At 49.4% G+C, this 27,962-nt stretch overlaps 1 protein-coding gene across 1 annotated transcript; it reads right to left on the bottom strand.

Moving 5' to 3' along the window:
• Positions 1–1,814: 1,814 nt before the first annotated feature.
• On the bottom strand, positions 1,815–27,080 carry ADA (adenosine deaminase). The gene is made up of 11 exons (XM_067307789.1): positions 27,037–27,080; positions 17,557–17,618; positions 13,943–14,065; positions 13,669–13,812; positions 12,466–12,581; positions 9,888–10,012; positions 6,788–6,859; positions 6,366–6,467; positions 5,705–5,772; positions 5,053–5,182; positions 1,815–3,572 (listed from the first exon to the last, which is right to left on the bottom strand). Exons 1-11 carry the CDS (start codon positions 27,061–27,063, stop codon positions 3,471–3,473), a joined length of 1,071 nt encoding a protein of 356 aa, XP_067163890.1. The 5' UTR covers positions 27,064–27,080; the 3' UTR covers positions 1,815–3,470.
• Between the last annotated feature and the right edge of the window lie 882 nt (positions 27,081–27,962).

The following is a 27,962-nucleotide window of genomic DNA, read 5'->3' as shown; positions in this document are numbered from 1 at the left end:
ACAGAAGAGTCCCTTCTGTTTGGTTCCATGAACCCCCCGATGTCTGCAGCAGCCCGTTGGAAGCAGATCTAAAGCCAGGCACAGAGAATGCTGAAAGTCGGCCTCGTCTTTCCCCAGCTTTGCTGCAAGGCAGCTCTTTTCTCATGGGTGTTTAATTTACAGGTCAGAGCACTGCTCCTCCATGTTACCACCCTGTAAGTCAAGCACAGCAAAGCTGGCTTAGGGCTTGGCAGAGCGGCCTGGTGGAAGCGGTGCTGGTGGGGAGAGGTGTCCTCTCACTCTGCAGCACACAGCTCGAGGACGGCAGTACAATTCCAAACCCCAAAGAGAAAGAATTCAGCCAGAACTTTGGAAGACAATTACAGCCCAGCTGGGATCTACTGCCGAAGCAGTTGGACAGACTGAGGCAGGGGCCAGGCAGAGCTGGCCTGAGAAATACTCTCCAATAGTGACACAAGGACAAACATCTCCTTGACAGGCAAGGAAAGAACGGAATGTTACAAGTTTGAGACTTATCAAAGAAAACAAGGCCATAAATAAGCAGAGGAGTTGCTGCCAGAAAGAGGGAGAATTGTCTGTGGGCCTCTGAGAAGTGATGGCTGCAGAGCCAGGACAGAGATGTATATAGCTCTATCCCTCAGAGGAAACAAGAATTTGGCAGCCAGGTAGAAGCTACATCTGTTTTTTTGGCAACTACAAACAAACTCAGCTCCTTGAGCTGCTGGATACTATTGCCACTCAGTTCCCAAACAGCATCCAAAAGCCTGCTCCCATTTCCCCACACTCAGGGACAAAACAGCAGGTACCTCCTGGTCTTGGCTGACTGCACAGTTTGGTTTTCAAGCCCCTCTTCCAGCTCTCCTCATTTCCACTAAGCAGTATTTTTGGCTCACGCACAACAAGGAAGCTGAAAGGCAGTGCAGAGGGACTGTGCATCACACAAGACCCAAGCAGTCGAACACAGGCTAATCTTAGGTCTCCCTGGTCAGAATGTGTCTGCTCCGAAATTATATTTAGCCAGGGCATTAGCGACATGTTTGCCAGCTAGCCTTAGAGGACAGGCAAGAAGCATCAGGTTTCCCCTGCAAAAGAGCCAAGTCAGCTGCCATCACTGATTGTGCTCAGAGACCAAGGGCATCAGACTAATCCAGTAACATCCTGACTCGCAAAGCTGCTGACCACACAGATGCTCTGAGCCTTTAATTTCAGTGGAAAATACAAGCATTCAGGACCTCCCAAAACTAACCACACACCAAATATCAAAAAGCCTTTTAGAAACCGTCTCCTGCCTGGGTCAATACTAGCCTAACAACCGTGCAGCCCAGAGACTGTACCACTTCTGACTCTGTATCAAACTATCGTCCAAACCTCAGGAGAGTGTGTGTGTGTGGGGGGGGGATTGTAAACTATTTTTGATACATGCCAGAAAGTCACAGCACACAGTCATAATGCTGCTACTTCTAGCAGTGATGCACGTGTTTCTTTGATTACTGAAGGAAAAGTGACTTGTGAGGTTGGAACAACTTGCATCAATAAGCACAATTTGCAAGTCCAGCAAGGGAGTGCAGGTACCTTCCCCCTTGCTCGCCCAGCATTAACTTTCAAAGCATTCTGGCTTGGTAAAAGGAGAAAGTAGGAATTGGGCTGCCAAAGCACTATATCCTCCCTATACACCTCCCTATCACCCTCTTGCCATACCAGGGGTATGATGGGTCACACTGCAGATCATGGACCACCGTTCCAAACAGTGTTCCTTGAACAGAGAGGCAAGAAGATTTCTATTTTAATATAAATTTGTTATTTTATTAAACAGGATTAACAATCAACTATCCAGAATCCAAACAAACAACTGTTCTTCACTTTTGGAGAAAAATTATCCAAAAAACCTGGGTCTAACAGCAATCACATTCTTAAAAGTGATGACTTATCCTTTGCCTTATAAAAGTAACAAATTCACTCTCTCATATCTATATATACATATAGGTGTATATATGCACCATGTATTTCAGAGATGAGTATTTCACTCACTTAGAAGACAAATATGGAAGCCCCAAAACAATGGAAGTATTCCCAGCACGAGATCGCTGCTGGTCGAGACTGGAGCAGTCAGTCTCGGACACTATCTGTAGTAATGGTGACCACAGCCCTTTGTCAAAGGCAACTTTTGGTATAGTATCTTTGGAGTATGCATCTTTGCAGACACCTGAGATATTAAAGCACACCACACACCTACATTCCCTCCTCAAACATGTTGAGATGGTCTTCGACAGCAGAAAAATTATGGGCTTTTCTCTGGTGGCATGGCTCTATTACATATTAAGTGAAAACACTATAATGCACCAAACGCGCTTAGGAATTTTGGTGAATATTTCCCAATAAATTCTTCACCAAACTGAAGATCTGACTTCTAGCGCCAGTGCTGTGGTTACATGAGAGAAGCAATTAAGATGAGACCTGAGTCAGTATTTGATATTGGGCCCTAGCTCATTAATTTATTCATTTAGTTTTAATGGTGCCTAAAGATTACCTCCAGTTAAGAAGAGGGCAGCATGGTTAAAGAGGCATCAATCACATGTTTGTAAGTCCTAAACAAAGATACCAGGAGAGCAGAATGCAGCTCACAGGAATTCTCCAGGCTGAGTACAGAACTGGGGGAAGTCCCAGAATGCAGGTTTTGGCCCAAAATGGTAAAAGAATTCTCCAACGTCCTATGCACGCGAGAGCATGTTCACGGGCAGCTGCGGGCACAGCTGGAGCCCTGAGCCCAAGGTTTGTGCTTCTGTAGCAGTGACATTGTAAGGCCTGATACATAGAGCTCCTTATCCAAGAAAGGATGCCAAAAAAAAAAAAAAGAGTATTTTTTTAAGTGCCCTTCAGACCTATGTATCGATAAGTGTGCCAGCTTCTAGCTTGTTCTTGATACAAGACTAAGCATAGGTAAATACAGTTGTGGCCAAACTTTCTTATCTGCATCGCTGGGAATAAACCTCTGTTTGAGTCGCCTGCTTACTCCCTTTCAGGGTTAACTCACCTTTTCCCTAGCAAGGTAAAGGTTAACCCTGGCCACAGTCACAAGGCGGTTATTTCTGTACTGCAGACAAGGGCTAAGGCAGGTCAATGGGGCACTGAAGTTAAAGCAGGGCAGGGGGGAAACAGGGAAGGTTCTGCTGTTCTCATTTACTCTACAGATAAATTGGCAGATGGAGGAAAGTCAGGCCAGGAAGCAGTTTTAGTATGCTTGCACAACAGCAGTATAGGAAGCCGGATATCCATTTGGGAGAGACATGGTATGTAGGGGGTGATAGGTGGGATAGATGATAATAGCCTGATTCTGCTTAGGGCCAAAAAGGTTATTACAGGGGTACCAGTAATAAAGACCGACTCTGGGCACCTCCTCCTGGTGCTCCCACCAGCACAGAGATGAGTCAACCAAGAAGGGCCACTGCTCCATGCTGGCTGGTAGAGTTGCATCAAGATGTACTGGGGACCATCCCATAGGCTTCATACAGTGTATTGAGAAGTTCCTGCTTTTCTTTCTCAGGTAAGAAGCTGGACTGAGCTGCATTGATGTTCTGGGGAGGCAGAGGAGGAACAGAAAGGAGACATTTAGATACATCAGACATGAATATGTGGTTGTACAGATCCAAACATCTGTCTCTGAGCATCAGCAAGAGAGGGACTGTGTAACTTCTCCATTCCAAGATACGCTTCCATGGCTTCATTTTACAAGACAGCTGCTCTGGCCCACCACTAGCAACAATCCTAAGAGGAAGGAGGCAGGCACAAAGAGGTTTTTAAAGGCTTTGGAGTTTTTAAGGATGTGCACTTTAGAGTCATTCCTACACTCCAGGCTTCCCTTTGGATAAGGGGCCTTTCACAACAGTTGGTGGCAGCAGCCCGACATGCTGCTGCTGTGACAAAGCCGCCTCGCTATGCGATTTAACATGCTTGTCTTTCTTGTGCGGGGACATTTCTTTTATTACACAGAAACAGCCTGGCTTCTTAAAGAGCAGAAAAGGACAGCTGGCAGCAAAGCAGCTGGACCCAAGGTGGCAGAGTTCAGAGCTGTCCTCTGCTCCTCCTCCCAGACCCAGAGCGTAAGTCATGTCTATGGGAGAGAGGGACTCCGTTGTTCCTTCAGCCAGAGCTCAGAGCAGGACTAATGCTCTCTCATAAAGTACATCCTGAATTTCCAATTCCAAGAAAAGATTCCCAGACAGTAGCTAAGATCACAGATGGTCTATAGAGACATGTAAGTAAAAGCTATCAAATCAGCACGGCTCTAATGCTAACCAGGAAAGCTTTACTTAGTACTCAGATAAGACCGTAGGACAGGGTAAGTGTTGGGAGTTTGACTTAGGTAAGTGACTAGAGCCAGTTTTTAGGATGCGTTGAGACCATAAATGACTGCGTATGCCAAAACTGAAGCCAACAGTCACTTTGCTTTCAGTTCAGTTGTATGTCAGTCATACCATGTTTGTTGCATACTCATGTTATATGTGCAAAAACCACAAATGCTTTTGCACATGCTGAATCTTAACTAACTTTGGGGCCAGGCCTTCAAATCAACTACCTGCAATTCCAAATCCAGGGGAAGGGGGTGGGGGGGGAGGGAAGGCAACAAGCACCTTCCTTCCCTACCACTCAGACCTGTCTTGAGGACTGCAGTGGGCACTTTCCACTCTAACCTGTTCTCAATAAAGCCCAAAGCAGTCAGCCCAAGACATGTGTAACACCTTTAAAGACCATGCTGCACAAAGCAACCTTCAGATCCCCTCCTGCTCTCTGCATTTACACCAGCCAGCTGACCGCATCCCGCAGTGCTCCTGGCGTCCCCCCTCCAGCAGCTATCCTCAACTGATGCCTGCTGCTTACAAGGAAAATGCATGATTTTCTTACTTCCAGTGAAAACTCTTCAGCTTACAAAGAAAAAAAAAAAAAAGAAGAAGAAGAAAAAAAGGAAAAAAAAAAGAAGAAAAAAAGCAAAAAAAAAGCTGATTGTTCTGGGCTGCACCGGGACATCTGCAGAGCACCCAGCTGAGGCCAACTTACCACTCTCTTGAACTCCTCTTCAGTAAAGCCCATGTACTCCTTTGCTATGCTGTAATCCTTGTCAATAGTGGAGTTAAAGATGAGGGGGTCATCGGTGTTTATGGAATAGTTAGCTTGATCCTTCCTAAATCTGTAAAGAAGCAGAGTTTAGAATGGGGTAAATACTGAATGTGGCACTGTTCACACACTTCTCAGGATAAAAACGCAGTAAAAGCAAAAAAAAACACCTAGTTGTCCCTGTAGCTTACATTGCTGGACACAAACACATTGCTCAGCTTGTCTCACCACTGCTCTTCACTGATCTACTTCTTCAGCAGAGCTAGGAGCAGGGTGTCAGGGATGCCTGTTGCTTAGAGGTTCAACCACCTCAGCTCTCATGCACAAACTAAAGCTAATGCCCAATGTGAAGCAGCTGGAGCTCTGGATGCCCAGCAGCCCTGAGCAGGGCTGGAACAGGACAGGAAGGCCTCGCACTAGAGGGGCCGCACACTTACTCCAGCTACACCGGATTCCTCTGTGGGGAAGAGCAAGGACGTACCATATTCTCCTAAGTGGTTAGATTTGTATTTCCCTTGCGAAGCAATAAAGCAGCTATAAATAACTAGGATTTGAGTTGGTTACTTTAAGATTATACATTATTTAAATGCCTTACTGTGCTGCTGGGTGTTTCCTGAAGTCTGGAAGACATGCTCCAGTAAGATAACTGGACCAAGGGCAAACCTGTTTGTGGAAGTTAAACAAAAAAAAAACAGAATCAGCCATACAGATCTGAAATACTGCTGGGTATGTAGATAGCTAAGCATGCTGGTAAAGCAGGATGTAGGTTTACAACAGCTATGTTCACTGCTATCCCTCAGCCCCTCTCCGAGCTGGCAGGACCACGTACATCCCAAATCACGAATGGGAGAAATCCACAGCCTCTGCTACAGTGAATGTGCAAGGGCTGGTGGGACATTTTCCACTGCCAGCCAACCACCGGTGGTCTGTAGACCACAGCTAAGAAACCATTGAAATAAGAAGGAGGGAGGGGGAGGGGGAAATGAAAAAAAACCATGAACAGGAACATTCCTCTCTGCTCCACAATTCCTGCAAGTTGATGTGATCTCAACATGTCACCAGGTGTCACTGCATTTCTGCTATGGAGCTTTGGGGCATCTGGGTTCAACAACAGCGTTGTAGATGTGGTCAGTACTGGGTATCAGGTAGCACCCTGTACTCGGGGTGCTTGGCTGAAGCACAGACCAAGCAAGGGCCAATTTTCCACTCTGAGACATCAACTACCTGGCAGTCACACCCACAGGATACATCCTTACCTCAAAATGCATCTTTGTTCTCAACAGCTCCTTATAAAGCTCGGGGTCTTCCAGGACATGGTAGCCATGGCCAATGCGCTCAGCCTTCAGGAGGTAAACTGCCTATAGAGCACAGAAAAACACAGCCTCTGAGCACAGGCTGAGCTTCTGCCTGGTCCAAGAGGTCCCTGCCCCACCAGGGCTGCAGCCTGTATGTCTGAAATAGCTCCCAGAAGATCCTTTTCTGAGCTGTCGGAGCTAGATTTCTGTCCGGGTCCCAGACTTCTGCTCCCTTATGAATATGGAAAGAACTTGGGCATCTCCCTCTGCAAAATACTACTGAATAGGGGGCTCTTCCCACCCCTGCTGCTCATCTTACAATGCAAGGATGCCCCAGTGCCCTGCTGATCTCTGCTCTGCCTTGGGCCAGGATCTCCTCTCACCTCCTTGATCATAGCAGCTGGTCCAGCCTCCCCAGCGTGGACAGTTCGATGAATGCCACATCTTTCAGCTTCCTGAAAAGTAAGACAGGAAACATTTCTGTCCAATCACACAAAGCAAGGTCAGCAAACTGCTTTCAACAGATACCTTTTCCACTGACTACCACCCTGGTGGCATAGCAAGCGAGATCAACAAGGCTCTGGGCTAAGAGCTCCCAAACTGCAGGCTCCACACCCTGCGAGGGCTGCATTCTCCCAGGCTGGGATTGTGCTGTAGCACAGGCTAAAAGAGGAGAAGACCAATAACACCACAAGCAGAGAAACTTAGAAAGCCTGGTTACCTTCCACATGGAGCCCAGCCAGACTTCTCCAGGGTCTTTTAATAAACACTGAGCTCACTGCTGTCTCCTCTCCAGAGAAGAACACACCTGAAGCTCTCCTTCCGCCACCCACTTGCCTTTATACATAAAACTTGTAGGAATTCCTGTCTTTGCAACTTCTACCTTTTTGGCCAACTGCAGCCAAGTCTGACAAAGAATTAAAAAGCTACCGGGGTAGAAAGAAAGCGATACCCATAGCCCGCATGCCTCACTTCTGCGAGGGGCTGGGGACAAGCCATTGCAGCCAGCTCTGCGGCTGGGAAGGTTCTGCAGACTCCAGGCAAGTAGGATTTGGCATGTTTCAAGCCATTCTCCATGGATGTCCTGACAAACCTCCGGGGATGCACCCTCTGCATCCTCACCAGGGACCGCCTGGGCCTTTGGAAGCTGAGCTCCCTCCTGCCATGGCCTCGGGGGAAGCCTGGCACCTGCCTTGCTGTAGAAAGGCCACGCAGCCAGCGACTGTGAGCAGGCTGCAAGCCCTAGCTTGCATCAGACAAGCTTCCCAGACACTCCTTCACAGCTTTTTATTCATGGTTTTTTGAGTTACTTAAGAGATTTCTCACTTCCTCCTCTACTGCATGCCCAGGCCCAGCAATGGTGAGGCCAGGCTTTACCTAGGATGCCCCCAGAAGAGCCCTGCACACATCTACCTGCAAGGCAGGCTGTGCTCCCTGAATTCCAGGCAGGGTTGATTTTTCCTCAACAGCTGGTGTTTTGTCACTTTCATTATTTTAGTAACAAAATCTGTCTGGTCAAAGCACTGGACAAGTATTAGAGAGAAGACTCACACCAACACTGAGATTTTCTGCTTATTTCCAAGAAACCCTCCTCCCCCCACTCCCAAGACAGCCATCCCTAAATACCCCAACAGGAGTCAGGAGCAGAGATGCAAGGGAAGGGGCTGGGAAGAGCACACGGAGGTGATCCTTCACCGCTCACCCTCCTGGCTTCTGGAAATCTGACTCCCTGAGCTGTCCCCATCCATTGCATCCAGGAGGGAGCTCGTGTTTAATGGCCAGATACAGATATGTCCTCCCCAGAGGGACTTTTTTCAACCCATTTGTGTTTTTGGCTTCCATATCATTACATGCTTACAACAAAGACAGCAAAGTACATCTGTATGCTGTGCCACAAACACTTCTTTTTGTGCCTGAGAGCTGCTACCTGACAGCTTCCCTTGGCTTTTCCTCCAAGGATCATTGCCTCCTCTCTCCTTGGACATTGCTGTCTAACTCCTTAGCTGTAAGTTTTTCCTAAGCCAGCATCCTCAGTCCTTCTCTGCAGCCAGCATTCACAGTCAAGTTTTCACTGTTATCTGTTACTTCCCCTCTAGCGGCAGTCCCCAAAAGCTCCCAGGCAGAACGCGGCCACCCCAGGAACTCTAGCCCAAGGGAAACATCTGGTCATGTCATCACAAATGTGTCTGGTTCCCTCAGATCTATTACATATCCTACAGAGCACAACAGCAGGACTTTCAGGGATGCATTTCACCACCACATAGGCCAAGAGGGGCTGATGGACTGGAATGGGGTTTCCTTCAGTATCTAAGAGCCTTAATGAGCCACTGGCATAGCAACAAGAATCTGTATCCTTAAGACTGGGATACCTCAGGCACAGACAGGACAGGATGAAACATTCTGCCCATCAGTTAATAAAACCCTGTTAAGATTCCTGCATGCCAGTTTGTAACTGCTCGGTTCATCTTGTATAACACAGCATAGCAGTACAGACAGGCCTTACAGTGGCTCCAACTGCTCATACTTTAGAGCATTGAGATTTTAGTAGACTGAGAGATGTCAGTCATCACCGCATCATCCTTCAGTGCCTTGCTGCAAGGTGATGGCGAATGAGGAAACACCACAGTAAAGACAGCAACATTAAGTATTTACAGGAAAATACAGGTGTTTGAGGCCAATAGGAAATAACATTCAGTTCTTCCCCACATCCTCCAGATTCACATCCGTGTTAGGGCCTCCACTGCAGGCTACAGCAGTATGGACCCCGAGAAAACCCCCTACCGCTTTAGTCCTGCACCCTGTTTTCAAACCACAACTCTTTCAAGCACTGACACCCACATTCTTGCCTCCCACTCACCTACAGGAGCCAGTTATATAACCAACAACTCCACAAACTTAAATTCCTACCAGGGAGAGGAGAGAGGCACAAAGTTTTCCCCTTAAGCTACTGTAAAACACTAAGGTCTTGTGAAACCTCAGATCAGCTTCCTGAAGTCATTTCGATGCTTGCATTTGAGATGATTAAACAAAGTAAAAGAACTGCAAACACTCAACTTATTCTATATTGTTTAGGTGATTTCCGTCAGTTGAAGACTGGACTAGTCAGATCCATATTTAGCTGCGGTTTCATAGAGCACCACGAGGAGACCCCATCTAACAGGAGTCAGAGGCACCTCTGCAGAGGGGAACACAAGCTCTGTGCCCCACATTTGACACTCGGCTTCACTCCCGGGTAGCGCTCTGAACTCTAGCTCTAACGACATGCTTAAGCAAGCAAGTCTGCAATTAATCATTTAGAAATATAAACAAAGTAATACTTCTGCTGTTTAACAGAACATTTTTAATAACCACAACGAATTTTTAAGCTCTATCAGCTGTTTGGGGTCTGAATAAAGTGCTGCATGCCCCCTAACCAGGAAGAACTCAATGTCATAATTTCTTGTAATTTCTTATAATTTCTTTTAAGAAGCCTATTTGACAAACCTCATAAGCCTTCCTATGCTCAGAAGAAGTGTCCACCTTCAGTGACTCATCCCCAGCCAAGTCTATGGCTACCACAGAGTTGTTTCGATACTTCTTACAGAGCTCCACCACCTCTGGAGACCAGCCTGGAAAAGATGGCATCAAGATTCAGGAGGAAGCATTCATGAGAGTCATGTCCCGAGCACGTTTCTAAACAAATTTTGGACATACAATTAGAATGCTAGAGCTGTTTTCTTTGGTGTTTTCTAAAATTTAACGCTCAAAAAGAAGAAGTTAACAAAATCCTAGAAATATCTGCCATCTTCAGCCAAATAAATGCTGCACACAGACTAGCCTACTAAAGATTCAAAGGAAGAAAGTACATTCACTGGCTATAAAATTGGTTTCATCATGTTTTTCTCTCAAAAAAAAAAAAAAATCAGAAGTGGTGGCTGACTGCTGCAGTTGACCCAAGGTAAGCTGAACTGGACAGAGTTCAGTTCAGAACTCTTCAGAACAAGTGCAGTAACATGCTGTGTGGGAGGAGTCCCTCAAATCATTCCTGAGCTTTCACACAGTCAAAAGCCGGGCAAGGGGAGGGGAAAGGGAAGAACTGGTATGTCAGAAGTGTTGTATTGTTGAATGATTTGGGTTGGAAGAGATCTCTGGAGGTCCTCTGTACAAGCATCATTAGTCCATTGCAAAGCATGCTAGACTCCCCCAGCCAAGATGATGGATGCTACATCTGGCAAAAAGGAGCTGTTTAGCCACCTGGAAGAGTGAGCTTTAATGCTCACAAAGTTTTGTAGCTTTATGGCTTCAGCGACAACAAGAGTAATAAGTGCCCAACAGCTACCTCAGAGTTATCTCTGATCAGGATAGATTATGATCCCTGAGAAAGGAGATGGCATCTATTAGCTGATACAGCACTCACCCTTAGCAAAAAGGCCAAGAAACAGAGATAAACTCTAGTATTAATAATTAACAGGCACCTGTTGTGCACATATGATTCAGAAGTCATATTAACATACAAGAAAATGCATACAGTTTCATTTCCTTGTTTCATCAGTTCCATACTTGTCAGGTTAGAGCCATTATTTTATTGACAAGTTTAATATGAGCCAGTTCTGGCTGGCATTTCTGCCTTTCTGTCAACACTTCATAAATTACAGGGCGGCTTCTCACTGTGCAGCATGTCCTGAATGCTGCCACTAAAGACTCTTGTGTTAAGCACGTCACTGACTCCAGGTAAGAGTTTGTGCCCTGGCACCACATTTTCAGGTGTCTACAAGAGCAATTCCTATTGCTGTTCAAGTGCACTCTACATGAGTTGACTGCTCCAGCCACTTTCTGCATTTACCACTTCTGTGTTTGCAGGAACCGTAACTGCAGGAACAGGTGTAAAGTACACAAAGTTGTCTAGTTTCTACAAACAAGGAAAGAAGTCCTTTTCCTAGAAGCAGGAAATCCAAAGGTCAAGTTTTCAAACTATTGTTTGGTGTTGATTGTACAAGGCTGAAAAAAGAAAGCACTCTCAAATCTTCCAGTTTCCAGGGATATCATTTTTCAAATTTCTGGACACAAGTTAACCACATACTCATTAGCAAATCTTTTCACCATCTACCCTATTAAGCCTACCTGAAACCTGTGAGGATATGAAGATATATATAAAACCTTCATTTATGAAAGGCAGCTACTGTCACACAAACTCATTTTGACTGCATTTTTCCCTAGATAAAAATGTTCTCAGGGCTCAGCAACCCAGTGAAACACAGGAAATTGTTTTTGCCTATTTTGGATAATAGCACCAGTTACTGAAGAAGTTCAGGGTTACTGATTTTATCAAACATACTTAAATGTAACTTAAGTATATTTCACATGTGTTTTGAGCTGAAATCAGCAGAGTTTGCTACCAGCAATTCTTTGGCTAACCCGTAGTAAGACCAACTAAGCAGAATACTGTTGTAGGTGCGTGATCTCCAGCTGGGAAAGTTTCATTTCTCCAACTCCATAGGAAGTGCTAGATTTCATGCTTGTTCCTCCTCCGGTGACCATTTGTTCTCATGCCCTTACCCCACGCAGCGTCCTGGGTGCCCCGAAAGACCCAGGGAACATCCCAGCAGTCACTGCCGTCGGCCCAGCAGCCGCTTGCTTTGGCCTCCCCTTTGAGAGCAGCTTCAAGTGGCTTGAGGAAAGCCCCAGCCCTTGGGCAGGGAGCGAGGTACTAGCCGAAACTACATCTCCCGCAGCAGAGGAAAAGAGAACTCTTTTTGTCTCTTTAGCAAGACCCTTTAGCTAGTTCTTCAGATACTGGTTGTGTCAACAGATCCCCTCTTTCACATCCAGCTGACCCTTTCCTCACAGTCAGAGAGCACGAAGTCCCTGACTAAGAAAAGTGCCTTCGTTCCCGGCCCCGTCTCCCCTGCACAAAGAGGAACAGTCACCACTTGCCCACAGCACTGGTCCCATGGGGAAACCAGAGCCACGTGACTGATGCTGTCCCAGCATTTCTGCGGGGACCTGAACCCAAGGGACTTCACACACACCCAACAAGTCAGGAAAGGGGGAGCAGAGCAGCGGGTGGGCTGCAATACGTTACTTGGCATATGGCGCATGCAGCATAGAATAGACCTGACTTTGATGTTGAACTTCCTTTCTCCTTCCTGTAGTCCCTGATTAACGAGGCTAACAACTTCATCTGGAGTGAGGTCTCCCCTGCAGGAGGAGGGAAAAAAAAGAGAAGTCAGTAGCAGACCAGTAGGGCACAGTGCTGGAGACCCACCAGGGCAGCATGCAGGAGCTGCAGGCCCACCTCAGGGAAAGCCCAGCGCCGCTGCCAGCGAGGCGCGCGGGAGGCTCCCGCAGAGCCCAGGCTGCCACGGGGTCCCGCCTGCATTACCGCCCGGGCAGGGGAGCAGCTGAGCTCTCGCCGGGACCGCCTGGAGCCGAGGAGCGCCTTGCACACTGCTCTGTGCCCAGACTTGCAAGACGTCAGGCGCAAAAGCATGCGAAGAAGTCTCCTAAGACGGAGACAAGCCTCAAGGCAATGAGATACGCCTGCTGCCCAGGCACATTTGCAGCCGGAGATCTCTGTAAACAGGCCTGGCGCGGCTCCCGGTTACAGACCTGAAGACCGCTGGGGCTGGGGGAGGCTGCGCTGCCGAGCGCGCAGGCTGCGTTTCGGCCGGGAGTTACGCTCTGGCGAACCAAGCGTTCGATCGCCGTTTGTCCGAGTAAACGCAGGCGGGTGCCAGCCGAGGAGCGGCACCCGCTCTCTCGCCATGGTGCACAGCTTCGCGCTGCCACGGCCGGCGCGAGTGCGCTCAAAGCCTATCGCCCCTTGCTGCGCGAGGGGCCGCGGAGCTCGGCATCGATTTAGTCGGAGACACATGCAAAAGCGGGGGCAGCGTGCAAAGGAGAGATGAAGAACTGAGCGCCAGATTTACACGCTGCGGGCAGGGAGTCCGCGCCTGAACTCCAGCTTCCCTCACGCAGAGCGGCTTCAGCCAAGAGCTTAAGCACAGCTGCCTCACGCATGCAGAATTAAGCGCCCAAAGCGAGGCAGAGACATTACGAGAGGAAAAAAAATACTATTGATGGGGAAGAGAGATGGAAGAGCGCCGGCTCCCGCTGCGGTGGAGGAGAGAGAAGGCCTCGGTTACCCCGTAACCCAGGCTGCCCGCCCGGCCGCCCGCCCCCGTCACGACCGTGGCCCAGAGATTGGCCCTGCGGCAAGCTCCCTCTGCCCCAAGATGGATCCCCCCAGCCCGGCATGGCCTGGCGCCACCCCGGCCTCACTCACTCCTGCTGGCCCCAGGGAATGGGCTCCACCTTGCAGTTGGCCAGGAGGTGGGGGCTGTACCGCACCTCCACGTAGACGACGCCTTCCTTCGCCTTGGTTTCCACCAGCTCGTAGGCGATCCTCCTCACCGCCTCGCGGTCCCCCCTGCGGAGACGGGGAAGGGGCCGTGGTGCCCGCGTCAGCTGGGGGCCCTGGGCCCCGCGACGCCACGGCTGGCCCGAGGCCCGGCACTGCCGCCACCGCGGGCCGGGGAGGGCGAGAGCGGGGTACTCACGCGATCGCAGGCATGTAGTGATCGAATTTCTCTAGAAACTGGGTAAGCGTCAGGGGTGTTTTGTAGCTGACGTGCTTCAAGAGGTCATCGACGGTGCTGCCAGGAAGAGGAATGCCCCTTTTCCTAGAAACGAAGCCACACTTCACTGACAGGAAAGGCTATCGCGCTTTTAATCAGCTTATTGCGTAGAGCAGACATATCCTGAGCTGGCAGCATTAAACCCTTCCTTCGCAGAAGCGATGCGGCACAAGCTGTCCTTCCAAAACCTCCCCGCGGGTGCGGCCTGGACCTCACTGGGAGGAGGCCACCCAAACGCAAGCGCATCGCGATGCAGCGAGCCCAGCGTGACCCAGCAGGAACAGAGCTGGGGCACGTTTTTTTTTTTTTACAGCTTCAGAGGGAGTTCATTTAAACAGACTCTGGATTATTTCTTGGCGCTTCCGAGTCCTAGAAGCAGAATTGCCAAAATACTTCAGGGAGGTTAATTTCCACTCGCGCAGCCTCGAGAGCCTGTCACGCTGCAGAGAAGCTCCCAGGCACGGGGCGTGCGGACGGCAGCGCGGCGGCTCTCCGTGGCTACCTGCCGGCAGCCCCGAGGAGTAAGGCTCAGCCGGAGGCAGCTGGCGGAAAGCGGACATGGCGGCATTTCCTCCGACGGGGACACCCTTCCACTCGGAAGCGAACGGCAGTCCCAGCGACTGCTTTTGCCAAAGAGATGGCGATGGTAAAGCCCATCCGAACTCTACCATGAGAGAAGAGCCTGCTTTACCTCCGGCAGCAGCACGCGTCTCAGGCAGACAAAGTGTCCCCGTGAACAGCCGGGGTCCCTCCACTGAGCGCTCTGGCTCGACGGGGCTGTTTGCTGAGGTTGCTGCATGTTTCCGAGGCAGGCTTCAGCCTCCTGCCACTGTCTTCTTGCATATTAATGCTAACATAAATTAGGAATAATAACTAGACATTGCTTTCTAATCCTCTTTCCTTCCCAATCCTGCCACGATGAATTAGAGTTGACTGAAGTATGTTTCTCTGCTAACAGAGACAAAGCACCACAGACGGTTTTAGCCTCCTGATGCCAGCAGCCATCCCAAGGAGCAAACTGCAGGAAAGCAGCCCAAATGTCACTGCTCCTGGGCTAAGCAAACACTGCTCACTTCCCCACTTGGGCCGGAAGGAAATCAGCCTTACGCTCAGCGTTCAAACGCAATCAGCAGAGATTAAGTTGCTGACACTCAGCAGGAGATGTTTGCCACTGCCAAGGCACGGGCCTTCTTCCCCGTCTTGCCCTTTGCAGCCCAGGGACACATCCTCCGTCTGTTCCAGTAACTGTGTCTGCATCTTCCTCCACCTGCCTATGGAAGGTTTCCTCCCAGAGCCCTGTCAGCAATGCTGTTTTCCTGACTTCCTTCAAACGCTTCCCGAAGAACAGCTGCCAGGCTGTTGACAGCTGCAGCCCTTTGGGACGATCCACACACAGAGACACTGGATTAGGCCCCTGTCTGACAAGCTCTGATGAACACAGCCACATGGCTTTTGGGGTTACTGTCCCCCGGGTCACCCTGCTTGTTGGCTAGGAGCACGCTCAGCCCACTGCAGCTCCATCCCACGAGCTGGTCTGCCACTGCTCTAAATGTTTTTGCGTAGCAGGCCAGGCAGGGAGTGAAAATTCAGAGTCATACCTGACCGAATTCGAGCCAAAGTTTCTAAAAACTGCAGAGTTAAGCCACTGCCCATGGGGGCTTATACCTCCCAACAGCTTCATGTTATTTGTATGTGGTCAGCCACCATCTGACAAACTTACTTCTAGCTCTTTACCTTTAAAAATAGACCACAAGCAGCTTCCCATGTCCAGGCTGACGTAGTCTCCTATGCAGCCCCATTGCTTTTAGGTTCATGTTCACCCATCGAAAGTCCATGAATAGTGTACACACTTGCTCCACGCAAGGGAACTGCAACCCACCAGCTGGCAGCTCCAAGAGACAGCAGGGCTATTTAAAAATACGCTAGAACACAGCATACACTTGAGCAACGAAGGTTCCAGTTCTAAGCAAGAGAGAAATGTGGGGCTGTCAAAGGGCTGACATCTCCCGGGCCTCAGGGCTCCCAAGACCCTCCTGGGGGCCATACAGGCATTTTTCCTACGTTGGTGACAGGGACTGAGCAGAGCCCCGAGGAAGCCAGAACAGTGGGTAACTCTCATTCATCAGGACTTTTACCCTGGTACTTCAGCCTGCTAACTCCTGTGATAAGGGCAGAACCGAGAAAAATCCTTACTCAGCTTCCCACATGGACATCCTGCAATAAATGAGACTGACTTTTCTGAGCTACCTTATTTATTCCAACAGCACTGCAAAGTTTATGTCTGGTTGCCCATTGGAGAAGAAGCTTTAGAAAGATTATTCCTCTTGGAAACACATTGCCTTGGAGCCTACTGGGCTTACAGGATGCCATAACCATTTCCTTTCCTCCTCAAAAATGACTTCTTGTCCAAAGTTACCCAAGTTGTGCCTATGAACTGTTTCCTGAGATCTTTAAACTTGCCACATTCTTGATATGAGGGTATCTGGTAGTGCCCATTAGCTTTTCAAACACTCACAGCTAGAAGAAGTCTTGAGGCTTTTTTTGTTTCCAGCTATGGAGCCAGGTTCTTGCACCAGTTAATCATTTACCCTGGTGTTTCCCACACATAAGCCATACTTAAGCAAGAAGGCAAGTACAGGCTCAGTCAAGGGAGCAACCTGTATTAAGTCACTGCTGAGTGCTTTCCTGGGTCACCCTCACATTAGCATGACTTTTTGACTGTTAGGATCAAACAAACAGCCATGCTGAACAGTAGCAGTCTGGGGTTTAAATGCCCGCATCAGCAGGTGAAAGAGGAACACCCAAATTAATTTTTCCTCCGAAGACTATGGTATGATACCACCACTGAGAGGACATTCCCAGGAAGTTTTCACTTCAGTCAATTTTACAATTGGGAACGTGGAAAAAGAAATGAAAAATAAAGTAAAACCTGACTGTGTCATTTCTTAGGTACACATCCAAGGCAGATAGCTCTCTCCTTATGTGACACCTTTTCTCTTTCATCATGGGCGGCTCCTCTTAGCTTGTCCAGCTTGCAGACTGATGACCGCTGTGCTGGGTCACTGCTTGCTCACACACCTCCTATCAGTTCAGCCCAGCTGCAACACTGTGGTGTGAGAATAGAGCGCTTTCCAGAGTACACAGCCAGAGGACCGATCTGTGCAGAGATTAGTCTGACCAGTCGGGTTTGCTGCCTGCAAACATGGGGAAAGGCCTATCTTGGCCTGCCAAAACAAGCTTTTTGTCTTCGAACTGGACAAACAGAAGGCACGGGAGTAGGTACCGATCTGTATGACTGCTTGTCCCATGCACTAAATGAAAACAGGGTGTTTTTACTGAACAGTTAGAACCTGCTAGCCAAAACATGTTTCATGTTGTGATAATCAGGGTTTGGGCAAGGCAAAACCCAGGGAGTGTCTCCTTCCCTGGAAGTCATTCTATCCAGGCGCACGTTAGGAGTGCAGGTATCCTGCTCAAGACACTGAAGCAATAAATTACTCACAGCTAACCAGAGCTTTCCCCCACCGCCAACTCACTTGCCAAAGTGCAAGATTGTTTCTGGTCTAATGGCTCCATCCAGGTGGACATGAAGTTCTACCTACAATAAAATAAAGAGAAATCAGTGATGTATTCTTAGAGCCACAGCAAAAGTTTAGAGATAAGCAGCTGGTGCTAACACAGGTATAAATGCAGCTAATACAGGGAGAGAGTCATGAAAAGGAAGTAAAAAAAGATTGAAAACCAATATCACAAAATCTATTTTTGAACATCTGTGTATTGTCCCAATATTTGTTTTTATTCCTGTTGCAGCTCACACATTTAACAGATCTTTAGAAATTCATCTATTTTCAGTAATATTCACACAGCTTTAGAAACTGGCCTATTCTAATGAAGTTTGCATGGCTTGGAGTTTGGGAAGACTGAACAGACCAAACCCCAAATACCTTTGCCTTCCAGATGGCTCCTTCTGGAACTCACAGACCCTCAAGCATCAATTAATTTTTTTCAGAAGTTATTTAATGAGGACTTTGACTTCACTTCCAAGAATCAATGCCTGCTATATTGTTAATTACTTGGTATTATCGCAGCATGTAAGCTTTTAATCCTGCACAAGGATTCCAGAGGCAAAAGGTGCTGTAAACAATAAAAGGAACAGAAGATGCCCCATAGAGCTAACAAGCTGGTTTTAAAATACAACACTTCAGTTTTGACTCATTAAAAATGGGACAGTGATTGAGATCACTCTGCAGCTGTTTCCAGATTATTGCTGAAACAATGAATTTTGGAAAAAAAGTCAAGGAAAACCTAACAAATGTCATTTGGAAGTAAAGCTAGGAAGGAAAACATTAGTTGTAAGATGTTTCAGCTGGGTCTTCCTATTTCCAGAACTGTTTTCTTTTAAGCAATAGGATAGCGAGTAGCCTACAAAATAACTTTTTTTCTTTCTTTCATTATTCTTTAAATGGAAGGAGAATCTGAAGCACTGATCAGTTACTGGGAAGCAATGGCTACAAGACTGGCTTCGTTCCCTCCAGGTCTTTCAGATGTGGATGAAATGGGGCATCTCTGTACTGAGATGCCCAAAGAGCGACTGCCACACCTGCATGGGACAAGATTTCAGCCATTAGCATCTAGAAGAGATTAATGTGGGGTAACACGGGGGCACTTTCTCTAGTCCTTTAATATTGCGTGCAAGTCAAGCACACTTACGTAGTCTATCAAAAACTGGAGAGAATGGCCAATGAAACTGAAAAGCAGCAACTTTAAATAAAAACAAAGCTTTTGCTAGTTATAACACTGTGCAAATTATTCCATGCAGATAATTGCTACAGGATGTTAAGAATTTAGTAGGATTCAGAGAAGGACTGGATATTTGTATGAATAACTAAACCACCCACAGTTACTCATTAATATCTACAAACCCTCTGGTGCCAGGGTATGTATCAAACAATAACTGAGAGAAGCTGGCAGAAAAATAAGCAAGCAGTCCCTACAAGCAGGCCAAATCTTAACTGTCCACTTCAAGGCCCTTCCGCCCTCCTTTGAAGCAACTGCTTCCAGCCGGTGAAGGAGGAACAACACTGGCCCAGCACCCTGCTTGGAGCTGCCAATCACCGTCTCTGGAGTTCGTGCTCATGACCCGAAAGCTCACACCCATCCCCATCTCTTCCAGGGGTCCCAGACTCCTGCCAGGCACGGGAAGAGACCCATTTTCTGCACACGTCTGATTCACAATCAGTGTCTTCATTGACCACGGCTGCTGCAAAAGACCGTCGCTACAGGAGTGGGACAGTGCTCGGGTTCAGGCCACCTACATAGGAAGGCCATGAGGCTGTCACTGGAGATGCGTGCTGGCTGGAGAGCAAAATGCAGATAACAGGCTCACCGCAGCTTGATGTACTGATCCTGCATCTTCGTTACAATCAGCAAATCCAGGCGTCATGAATATCCCCATGATGGTAAGTACCCCACAGTTCATTTAAATACACAGACACAGTGATAATGTACATGGGAATGACAGTTCTGTTTTTCTTTTTATTGCCTCAAATTCGGTAGCCAGAGTTATTTCTTCTGCCTTGACTTGCAAGTTCTGAATGAGGCTAAATTTAGTTCCCTCCTGGGAAAAAAAAAAACAAACCACCCTCTCCATACTGCTGGGCTCTCCAAGGACAGCTCAGCTCCACTAGAAAAGTGACACTGCAGAGGGTCACACTACTGTGATGGGAGAGTCTCATGCAGCCAGACCCAGAGGACTGCAGTCACTGCCTCAGACCACGCGAAGCAGGGCCCCGCATCACCTCCAGGACGGCCTTCCCTGCAAGTCCTCTCCCAGTCACGCTTCTCGTTCCACCTACCAGTGCCTCCACACATGCCTCTGCTAGCGGGTTGTAAGAAGATATCCCTGTTACTTCTCCTACTCCTAAGACACGATCTGAATCTACAGAGATGAAGATTTTAAAAGGACAAAATCTGATCTTTCCCCCAAGTTATGCAATTCTGCTTACTGGGACTAAATGTCCTGAGAAGCAGCAGAAAATAACAGGCTATGGACATGATCTGCATCACCAGATGTGGAAGCCTGGAACGCTTTACACTCATGGGCTCCAAGTCCAATTTCAAAACCATGTAAGCTCCATTCCTTAAGGTTTTTAACAACCCTTGTGACCTCCTGATGGAGTTACAGGCTTTACTCACTCATGCTGGATATAAAAACCAAGCAAGCTGAATCGACAGGATCTTCTCACTCCAAGTATTTCCAAATTGTTTGCTGCAAAAACATCCTAGCATGCAAAACACTTAACGTGAAAGCAAATTAAATGGTGTCCATACACGCAAGCCATCTGCTTTCTGCCGCTGCTGCAGGCGAGGTGCCTGTAAAGCAGCAAGGCTCCCCTCCGACTCGAGGAAGAGGCTCTTCCTCCACTGCCACCCATTTCTTTGCATCTGGAGGTACCTAAACTGCAGTCACAGAAGCGATAAGAAACTCTTGTGTAACCCAAACTCCAAGAGGTTACTTAGGATCGGTGCTCAAAGGGAGTCCTTTCTGCAGCTGGCAACTAGCTGATCTAGGCTACTCAGATTACTGCAGGACATTTAGCAGAAGCAGTGGAGGTGTGCCTACATAGGAAGGACTAAGGACACATCTGTAGCCTGTTTCCTCAGACAGCCTGCACTGGAGAAGGATGAAATCAGCAGAGGCAAAACGGAGCAACCCAGCTCCCTTAGAGGCACTGCTTGCAAACCCTGCAGGTTTCCCATGCTGTAAGAGGCCATTTGCTGCAGACTTAATGCTTTATCCAAAACAAACACACGAGAAGAGAGCTGAAGTACAAGACTTTCCCAGATATAAGTGGAGGGCATGACCTTGCTTCAAGTCAAGGAAAGTACCCAGACAAAAAAACCCAACAGTTTCACTGAACTGCGGCTCTGTGACACGATGCCTGAACAAGCAGAACTACAGAAGTACGTACAGGCTATGTCTGAACACGGGTGCCCAGCAGCATTTCCAGTGCTCTGCTCTCGGCGTGCACAGAGATTCATCCCAAGTCCTCTGGTTTGTTTGGAAAGGGAGCCAAGGCACACAGATTAAATGGGAATCTCAGTACTTGATCCAGGACCCGACTGGGACCAGAGGCTGCGCCAGCCAGACGCTCGGAGAGGAGCCAGAGAGGTCTCCACCGCCAAGTACGCCGCGGCCAGCGAGGCCTTCGTTTTCACAACAAACCGGAAAGTTAATACATTTGTTCTGATGAAGAACTAGAAAGGATCAGAGATCTCAAATGCTTTCCCAGGGCAGGAGCACTGCTCTTCCCCTGCTGCAGGGAGGACCTTTGAGGCCACCTTTGGCAGAGGCCTGGCATGGTGTGGTCACTCTTCAGCCTCTCTTCTGCGCAGCCGCAGTGCTAAGCTGAGAGCAAGTTTACCGACCTGCTGGTGCGTAACAAAACTCTGGTGCAATTCGCTAAAATATCTAAGTTTTCCTAAAAAGGAGTCCGAAGCTAGAAGGATGAGTTCAAGAGATGTAAGATACCATAAGACATGTATCCTCAGCACAGACAACTCCCAGCAAGGTTGTCAGTGGAAAGAGAGGGCTTTTCATTTTTCTGCCAGAAAAGTTTTAGATAAACCACAGCATCTGACCTATTAGCACAGATACTAGCAAATGGTTTCAGCTTAAAAGAAAAGAGAAGCTTTAATGATTCTGGGTTGACCTTTCTGTCTTTAAAACATGGTCATGTTTTATTTGAAACTTAACAAGCTTCAGAAAAATTCAAACACAAAATGAGGTACTTCAGTCCAAACAAATATGTTTCTTTCAAGCTTGATTAGAGTTAATTTAGTGAAACGAAGGGGAAAAAGTTAACTAAACATTCAAAATATTTTCCGTTGTAGTCAGCCCAAACAGTATTTCCTCTCCTACTCTATGGTTTGGTCAGCAAATCATGACAGACCAGTTAACTGCTCAATTTACCTATTATGTGGCATAAGAAATCACCATCCAGGCGGATTCACTTGAGGGAGTTTACTTATTAGGCATTCATTCTTTTAGGTTCAATTTTGTTGTTGTTGTTGTTTTTTAAATACACTGTGAATGCAATCAGCCAGCAACTGATTACTGCAAAACCTGCAGAGCCCTAGTGGCATGGTAAAAGCAAAACTAACCTCACCTTTTATTTTGACCATTTCCAGCAGATGTTAATAGATAAACCATGCAGTTGTTGAAGTTGCATAATTTCAAAATCCTATCAGTGACTTTGCCCAGGACTATTTATCAGCACACTAAAAGGTGATAATTTAGAGCGTGTTACTTGTATTGGTTTCAATAACAGGAAAATAGAGTAATTATAGATGTCATTGGTCAATTATTAAATAATCAGGAAATAAAGCAGAAAAATGTTAACAAGGGTCAACACTTGGCAAGAGATAAGATGAATGCCAGCCACTGCAAAAAGGAAGACCTGTGTTCCCCCAAAATTGTTCTTATAAAAACACACTATCAGGAGCTATGTAAATTGTTATCTGCAGCATAAACTTGCCATCAACCCTCGTTTTAGAAGTGACACGTGAGACTAGATCAAGAGGGCTGGGAAGTGAAGAGACGCAGTATTATCCCCCGCCCTCGCAAAGTGCACAAATGCGAATTTCTAGACAGACAGATTTGCCAAACACTAGGATGCAGGTTCGAGTCTAAACAACAACAACAAACACATACAAAAAAGAAAAAGAGAGAGAGGGAGATGGCAAACTTCAAGACCCACACAACATACTGCTTCGCTGCAAAAAAAAATATTCCTGCTTTCTATGGAAGCAGTCACATGGTACAATCTTTAGTACCATTCCTCTCGGCACCAATCACTCAGCCTCCTCCGGCACCCTCTGTCCTTAGACCTCAATATAAGGCTCCCAGTGCCATTAGGCCATAGGACACTAATAAAAGGAGGAGGCTTGGCATCCCCCTACTGCAGGGAGAGCTTCAGCAGGGACCGCAGGGCTCCGATCCCCACTCCGAGCTGCTGGAGACCTCTCACCTCCAAATGAGGCAATGCTGCCGAGCAATAAAACAGAGACCTTCCACTTCGAGCACCAAAACCGCATTTATTACTGCTGCCCCATTTGATAAGCAGAGACAGGAAGGTAATCTAAGAATTTGCTCTGCCTTGCATTAGTGAAGTTATCAGCAGCCACAGCAACGAGTAAGCACACGGCTGAGCCCAAACACAGCCTTTGGTCCCTGCGGACACACATGCTGCCCACACTCAGACTTCAACCCGCACAAAGAGCCACCGCGCTCAAGCTGCGGGCTGGCATGGGTGTGAGAATCAGCTGGGGCGAAGGCAAACGCCACGTCGAGCACGTCACATCCTGATGCCCAGGCGGGGCGACCAAAGTGCTTTGTCGAGTCTTGCACAGCAGACACCAGGAGCTAAAGCTGTTTTCTCCTGCTAACAGCCGTGGCTCCGTGCAACCACCTGAGACTTCAGCCAGTACGACAGCTTATTGGCATTGTGGCTGTTCCTCCAGGAAAAACAGAGCCATGGCAAGGGGCTTCAGGCAGTGAGTTCTGGGAAAACACTCACGTCTCTCCACAATAAGGAACTCTTTTTTAGTTTTGCACCCAGAGCAAATACCTGCATTATCTGTTCAGCAAGGCCACTGGGTTGCAGGGGCAGAGTGTCCACCCAAACCCTCGGAATAAAGCCAGTGAGCCACAGCAGAACTAGCACCTCGACATCTGGATTTGGTCATCAGGAGCTCTCTTAACCATCGAGGGACACATCCAGCTACTGCAAGTTCTGGCCCTCCCTCCTCATTCCCAGGTACAAAGGACATATCAGGGATGGCCATACCTTAGCCCAGTGCGTATCATTCCCTTGACAACAAGGTCTGTCCACTGGTGCTGAGAACTGCCCTTTTGTGGCTTTCTTGTAAACCATTAGTGTTTGAAGAGCACAATCACGCAGCAAGGGTAAAGAACGCCTAGCTTCTGATGCAACCACCACCATATGCTCTTTCCTCACCCCTCCTCACACCCCAGCCCTGTGCCTCACCTTGAAGGGGGACAGGCCCCCACAAGGTCTCCAACACATAAAATGAACCTTGCAAGAGCTTGTGGGAAAACCTGCCCGAAGCGAGCAGCAGCCCGAGTTTATTTTGGAAACAGTGACCCAACGGCAGTGCTACATCATCTGTCGGGAAGGCACATGCCTGATACCAGATGTCTACATGCACATCCCACGCTCTGCCCACTTGTGCTGTTCGCTGGTGGGATGGAGAAGCCGAGGTGCTGACACGGCTGCCTGCCGCACCGCTGCTATTCACCCTTGCTGCCCATCTGAGCAGCCCTTGTACCAGGTGGACAAGCCTTGACCAACACCTTATTCTGTGCCGATGACAGCAAGAGGCAACGTGTTTCTTCTGTGCAGCAGAGGTAGCCCCTACACTCGTTGCAGGCAGGGCACCACCGGGGGAACGTGCACTGCAAGCGAGCTGCCGTGTATTTGCCCAGCCAGCGCGAGCTCTGCTGCCCGTGCTGCACGCCCGCAGTGCTGCGCAAGGCCCAGCACGCTGGGATTTCAGCTGCAGCGGGCGAAGCACTGCCGCACACCCGCCCCTGCGCGTCACTGCTTGTTTTGGTGGCAAACAAAAGGAAAAGTACCCAGGTGGCCCCAAAAAGCACGTGTAGACTGGCCTGCAGAAGGGAAGAGCCCTCTGCCACAAACTCCCCGAGCTCGGGCTGGCTCGCGAAGGGTCTGGGCACTGGCGCAAAGAGGAGCCAGCAGCGAGCACTCGGCAGGCGTGGGAGCCCCGGGGGAGAGACACAATATCTGCTCTAGCTCTGGAGACCCCCTGATCCCAGCCTCCGAGGAAAAAGGCTGATGGTCTGCACCCAAGGAACCGCAGTCCCTTCTGCTCTGTCATGTATCAGAGTCACCCTACTGCAACCCCAGCAGCTCCCTTTTCATCCGCCGCAACAGCTGGAAGTCAGCTAGCTCCTGCCTGACAAGCCCCGTTCCCACGTCAGCGGGGCTGAAAGCTGCCCCAGTCACCAGCAAACATCTCTAAAGCACAGCACTGCTCATTCCCAACGGCAGAGGGTCCTGGGGAATGAATGGGGGCAAACAGGGTTCACTCTCTGCCTTCAGAGCTGATTTTTTTTTGTTGTTGAGCCTGACTTAGCAGGCTCACAGGACTGAAAGGGACTGCCTGACTCATGAAATCCAAAGTCTCGCAATCGCAGGCAGCCAGACAACAGAAGACTGATCTTAGCAGAAAAACTGCACAGTTTTTCCTAGGTCTCTCTTCTGCATCCTACTTTTCCCTAGATTGGAAAAGTAGGAGGATGCACAAGTGAAAGAAGAACTTAACATGCTTCCTACAGCCAAAAATTTAAAATCACTAGGGTAAACCAATAATTTTCTGTTCTTAGTGGAGTTGATGAAATGCCATGAACATCTTTCTAAATTGAAGTGGCCTGAAAAAGGCTTTAACCATTAGCAGACGTTAATGCTCCCTGGATTTCAGTATCAAGGTTTGCCTGCTATCATATGGATAACCTCCCAAGAGAGGGAAACCTCATACAGCAGTGGAATGAAACATGAATTAAAAACACATAAACAGGCTTTTTCAGCTCCGCTACACTTTTTTGGTGTGAGCTCAAACTCAGAGATAAACGGCTGGGGGAGGTGTCAGTGGACACAAATGGCCCCAGAGCTTCCCTTTGGGTTTCAGAGGCAATCTTGTTGCCCTGGAAAGCTGCAAGCGCTCGCCTCCTCTCAGGTGAGACCCACCGTGATGCTCACGCCACCTCCTCTGTCTCCTCTGCTCCCGCGGCTGCTCTGCGCCCAGCTCCTCGCTGCCCACGAAGAGCCGCACTGTCTTGCTGCCAGCAAACGAAGAAAGGCAAAGTCCAAAGCAAGCCAAACAGAGAGAAAACCTGCTCCCCAGTACTGCAGCTTACCTGAGACCACAGCCGAAGTGCAGGGGCGTTCTCCAGTTAACGCAGCGCTCTCCCACGAGACACACTGTTGTGACTAAATGAGCCTGTTTTGTCTTCTTCCCTCTCACCTCTTTTATAATCTGATTAATAAAAATGTTGCTATATGATCCTACTTTGGATGTATTTATATAGCAAATGGTGAAAATGAAACACTGGAGAAGCATACCAGCAGTAACCGAGATGGTATCCTGGTGTCTGAAGAATAACTGAATTAAGTGATTAAAAAAAATAAATCCAAGAGTAAAATGTAAATTTACTAGAACAAAGTAATGGTTACACAGCTGGATCCTTCAGAAACATCCCAAAATCCATATTCGCAGCCAGGTCACCAGCACATCCCCGGCTTGGCGCCGGGACGTCCCGCCGCAACGGGGAGCGGGACGGGCAGCGCCTGTCGGCAGCGGGAAGCCCGGGGTGCGCGGGGCAGCCCCCGCGGCTCCTGCTAACGCGGAGAGGCAGCACCTCCCCGCGGAGCTCCCTGCCGCGGGACCCGGCCCCAGATCCAAGCACGCTCCCGGAGGAGCGCCGCGCCGATCCGCGCCGCCCGCGCCGCCGGGGGGCACCGGGGCGGGCACCCGCTCCCGCCCCGGGCCATGCCCCGGCTCCCACCGTCCCTGCACGGAAGCCGAGTCCCGGGCCATGCACCGGCTTTCAGCCCCCGTACACGCACCAGCTCCAACTGCCGGTGCACGTCCCTGCTCCCACCGTCCCTGCACGGAGGCCGAGTCCCGGGCATGCACCGGCTCCGACTCCCGGTGCACGCCCCGGCTCCCACCGTCCCTGCACGGAGGCCGAGTCCCGGGCATGCACCGGCTCCGACTCCCGGTGCACGCCCCGGCTCCCACCGTCCCTGCACGGAGGCCGAGTCCCGGGCATGCACCGGCTCCGACTCCCGGTGCACGCCCCGGCTTCCGCCCCGTGCACGGCGCCTAAGCCCCGGGGCACACCCGCGTCCTCAGCCCGGTGCACGGCGCCTCAGCCCCGGTCCCGGTCCCGCCCCGGGGGGCCGCAGCCTCACCTTGGGCTCCCCGAAAACACGCTCCATTTCACCGCCGCCGCCGCTCCCGCCGCGCCGGCAGCGCCTCGTCCGTCCCCGGCAGGGACCGTCCCGCCCCGCCCCGCCCCCGCGGGGGGGGGGAAGCGGTGCCCGTGCAGCGCCGAGCACCGCACCCGCGTCCCCCGCGCCCCCTTCCCCGCTGCCGCCGCCGCTTCCTTCTGCTCCCCCGGCTGCGCGGGGGCAAAGCCCCACGGCCCGGCCCGGCCCGGCCCGCGGCTCCGGCGCCTCTCGGCGCTGCTCGAAGGCCTGTGCCCGCCGCCAGACCTCGCACCCTGGGGCCCTTAGCCACCGCCTCGAGGCGCCTCCTAAATTCAGCCCGCTAATCCTTCTCGCTCACGTTTCGCTTGGGAACTCTAAACCCAAAACTTCAGCTGAAATTCTGGGCAGAATTATTCCTCTGAAGGTTACGTCAAAGGACAATATAATGTGATAAAATAATAGCTTAGCTCGCAGAACCGGCATGCAATTGCAGGATTTTTCTGTGGTCTCAAGTCATACAACAATATTTTTATAACCTAAAATGGATTTAATTGTTTAGATTGAGGAGCAATCATCCCTCACCCCTTCACTGCTTGTAAGGTTGCTGCTCAGCGTCTCCTGTGTTTCATCGGATAGCTTTGGGGCTTTTTTAGTCCCTCATACACCTGCTTTTAGCTCCTGCAATCTCAGGCTCCAAGTTTCATTTCTTCTTTTACTGACCCAGCCACCTCCTGTGCTGTTCCTTTGCTTCCTTTCCTCCCCTCCCAATCTCCCCCAGAGCCTCCAGCACCAGCTCCCACAGTCCCGGATGCAGCAGAGCATCACTCCCACCACACGACAGACAGGACCATCAACCCCCCCTCCCAGGATCTTATTCCTGCATCCTTCAGGGCAGGGGGACAGCCCTG

Source organism: Apteryx mantelli, chromosome 18, assembly GCF_036417845.1.
Source record: "Apteryx mantelli isolate bAptMan1 chromosome 18, bAptMan1.hap1, whole genome shotgun sequence".
Taxonomy (NCBI): domain Eukaryota; kingdom Metazoa; phylum Chordata; class Aves; order Apterygiformes; family Apterygidae; genus Apteryx; species Apteryx mantelli.
This window is presented reverse-complemented; position numbering and strand designations above follow the sequence as displayed.

Bases quoted from the DNA above. Each gene is read 5' to 3' on its own strand.
- ADA (XM_067307789.1), bottom strand. From the start codon at position 27,063: ATGGAGCGTGTTTTCGGGGAGCCCAAG. The intron at 12,582-13,668 runs GTGAGTGAGGCC...CTCCTCCTGCAG, and splicing joins ATTCCCTGGGGCCAGCAGGA to GGGAGACCTCACTCCAGATG. The intron at 5,183-5,704 runs GTAAGGCATTTA...GCTTCTTTACAG, and splicing joins AGGAAACACCCAGCAGCACA to ATTTAGGAAGGATCAAGCTA.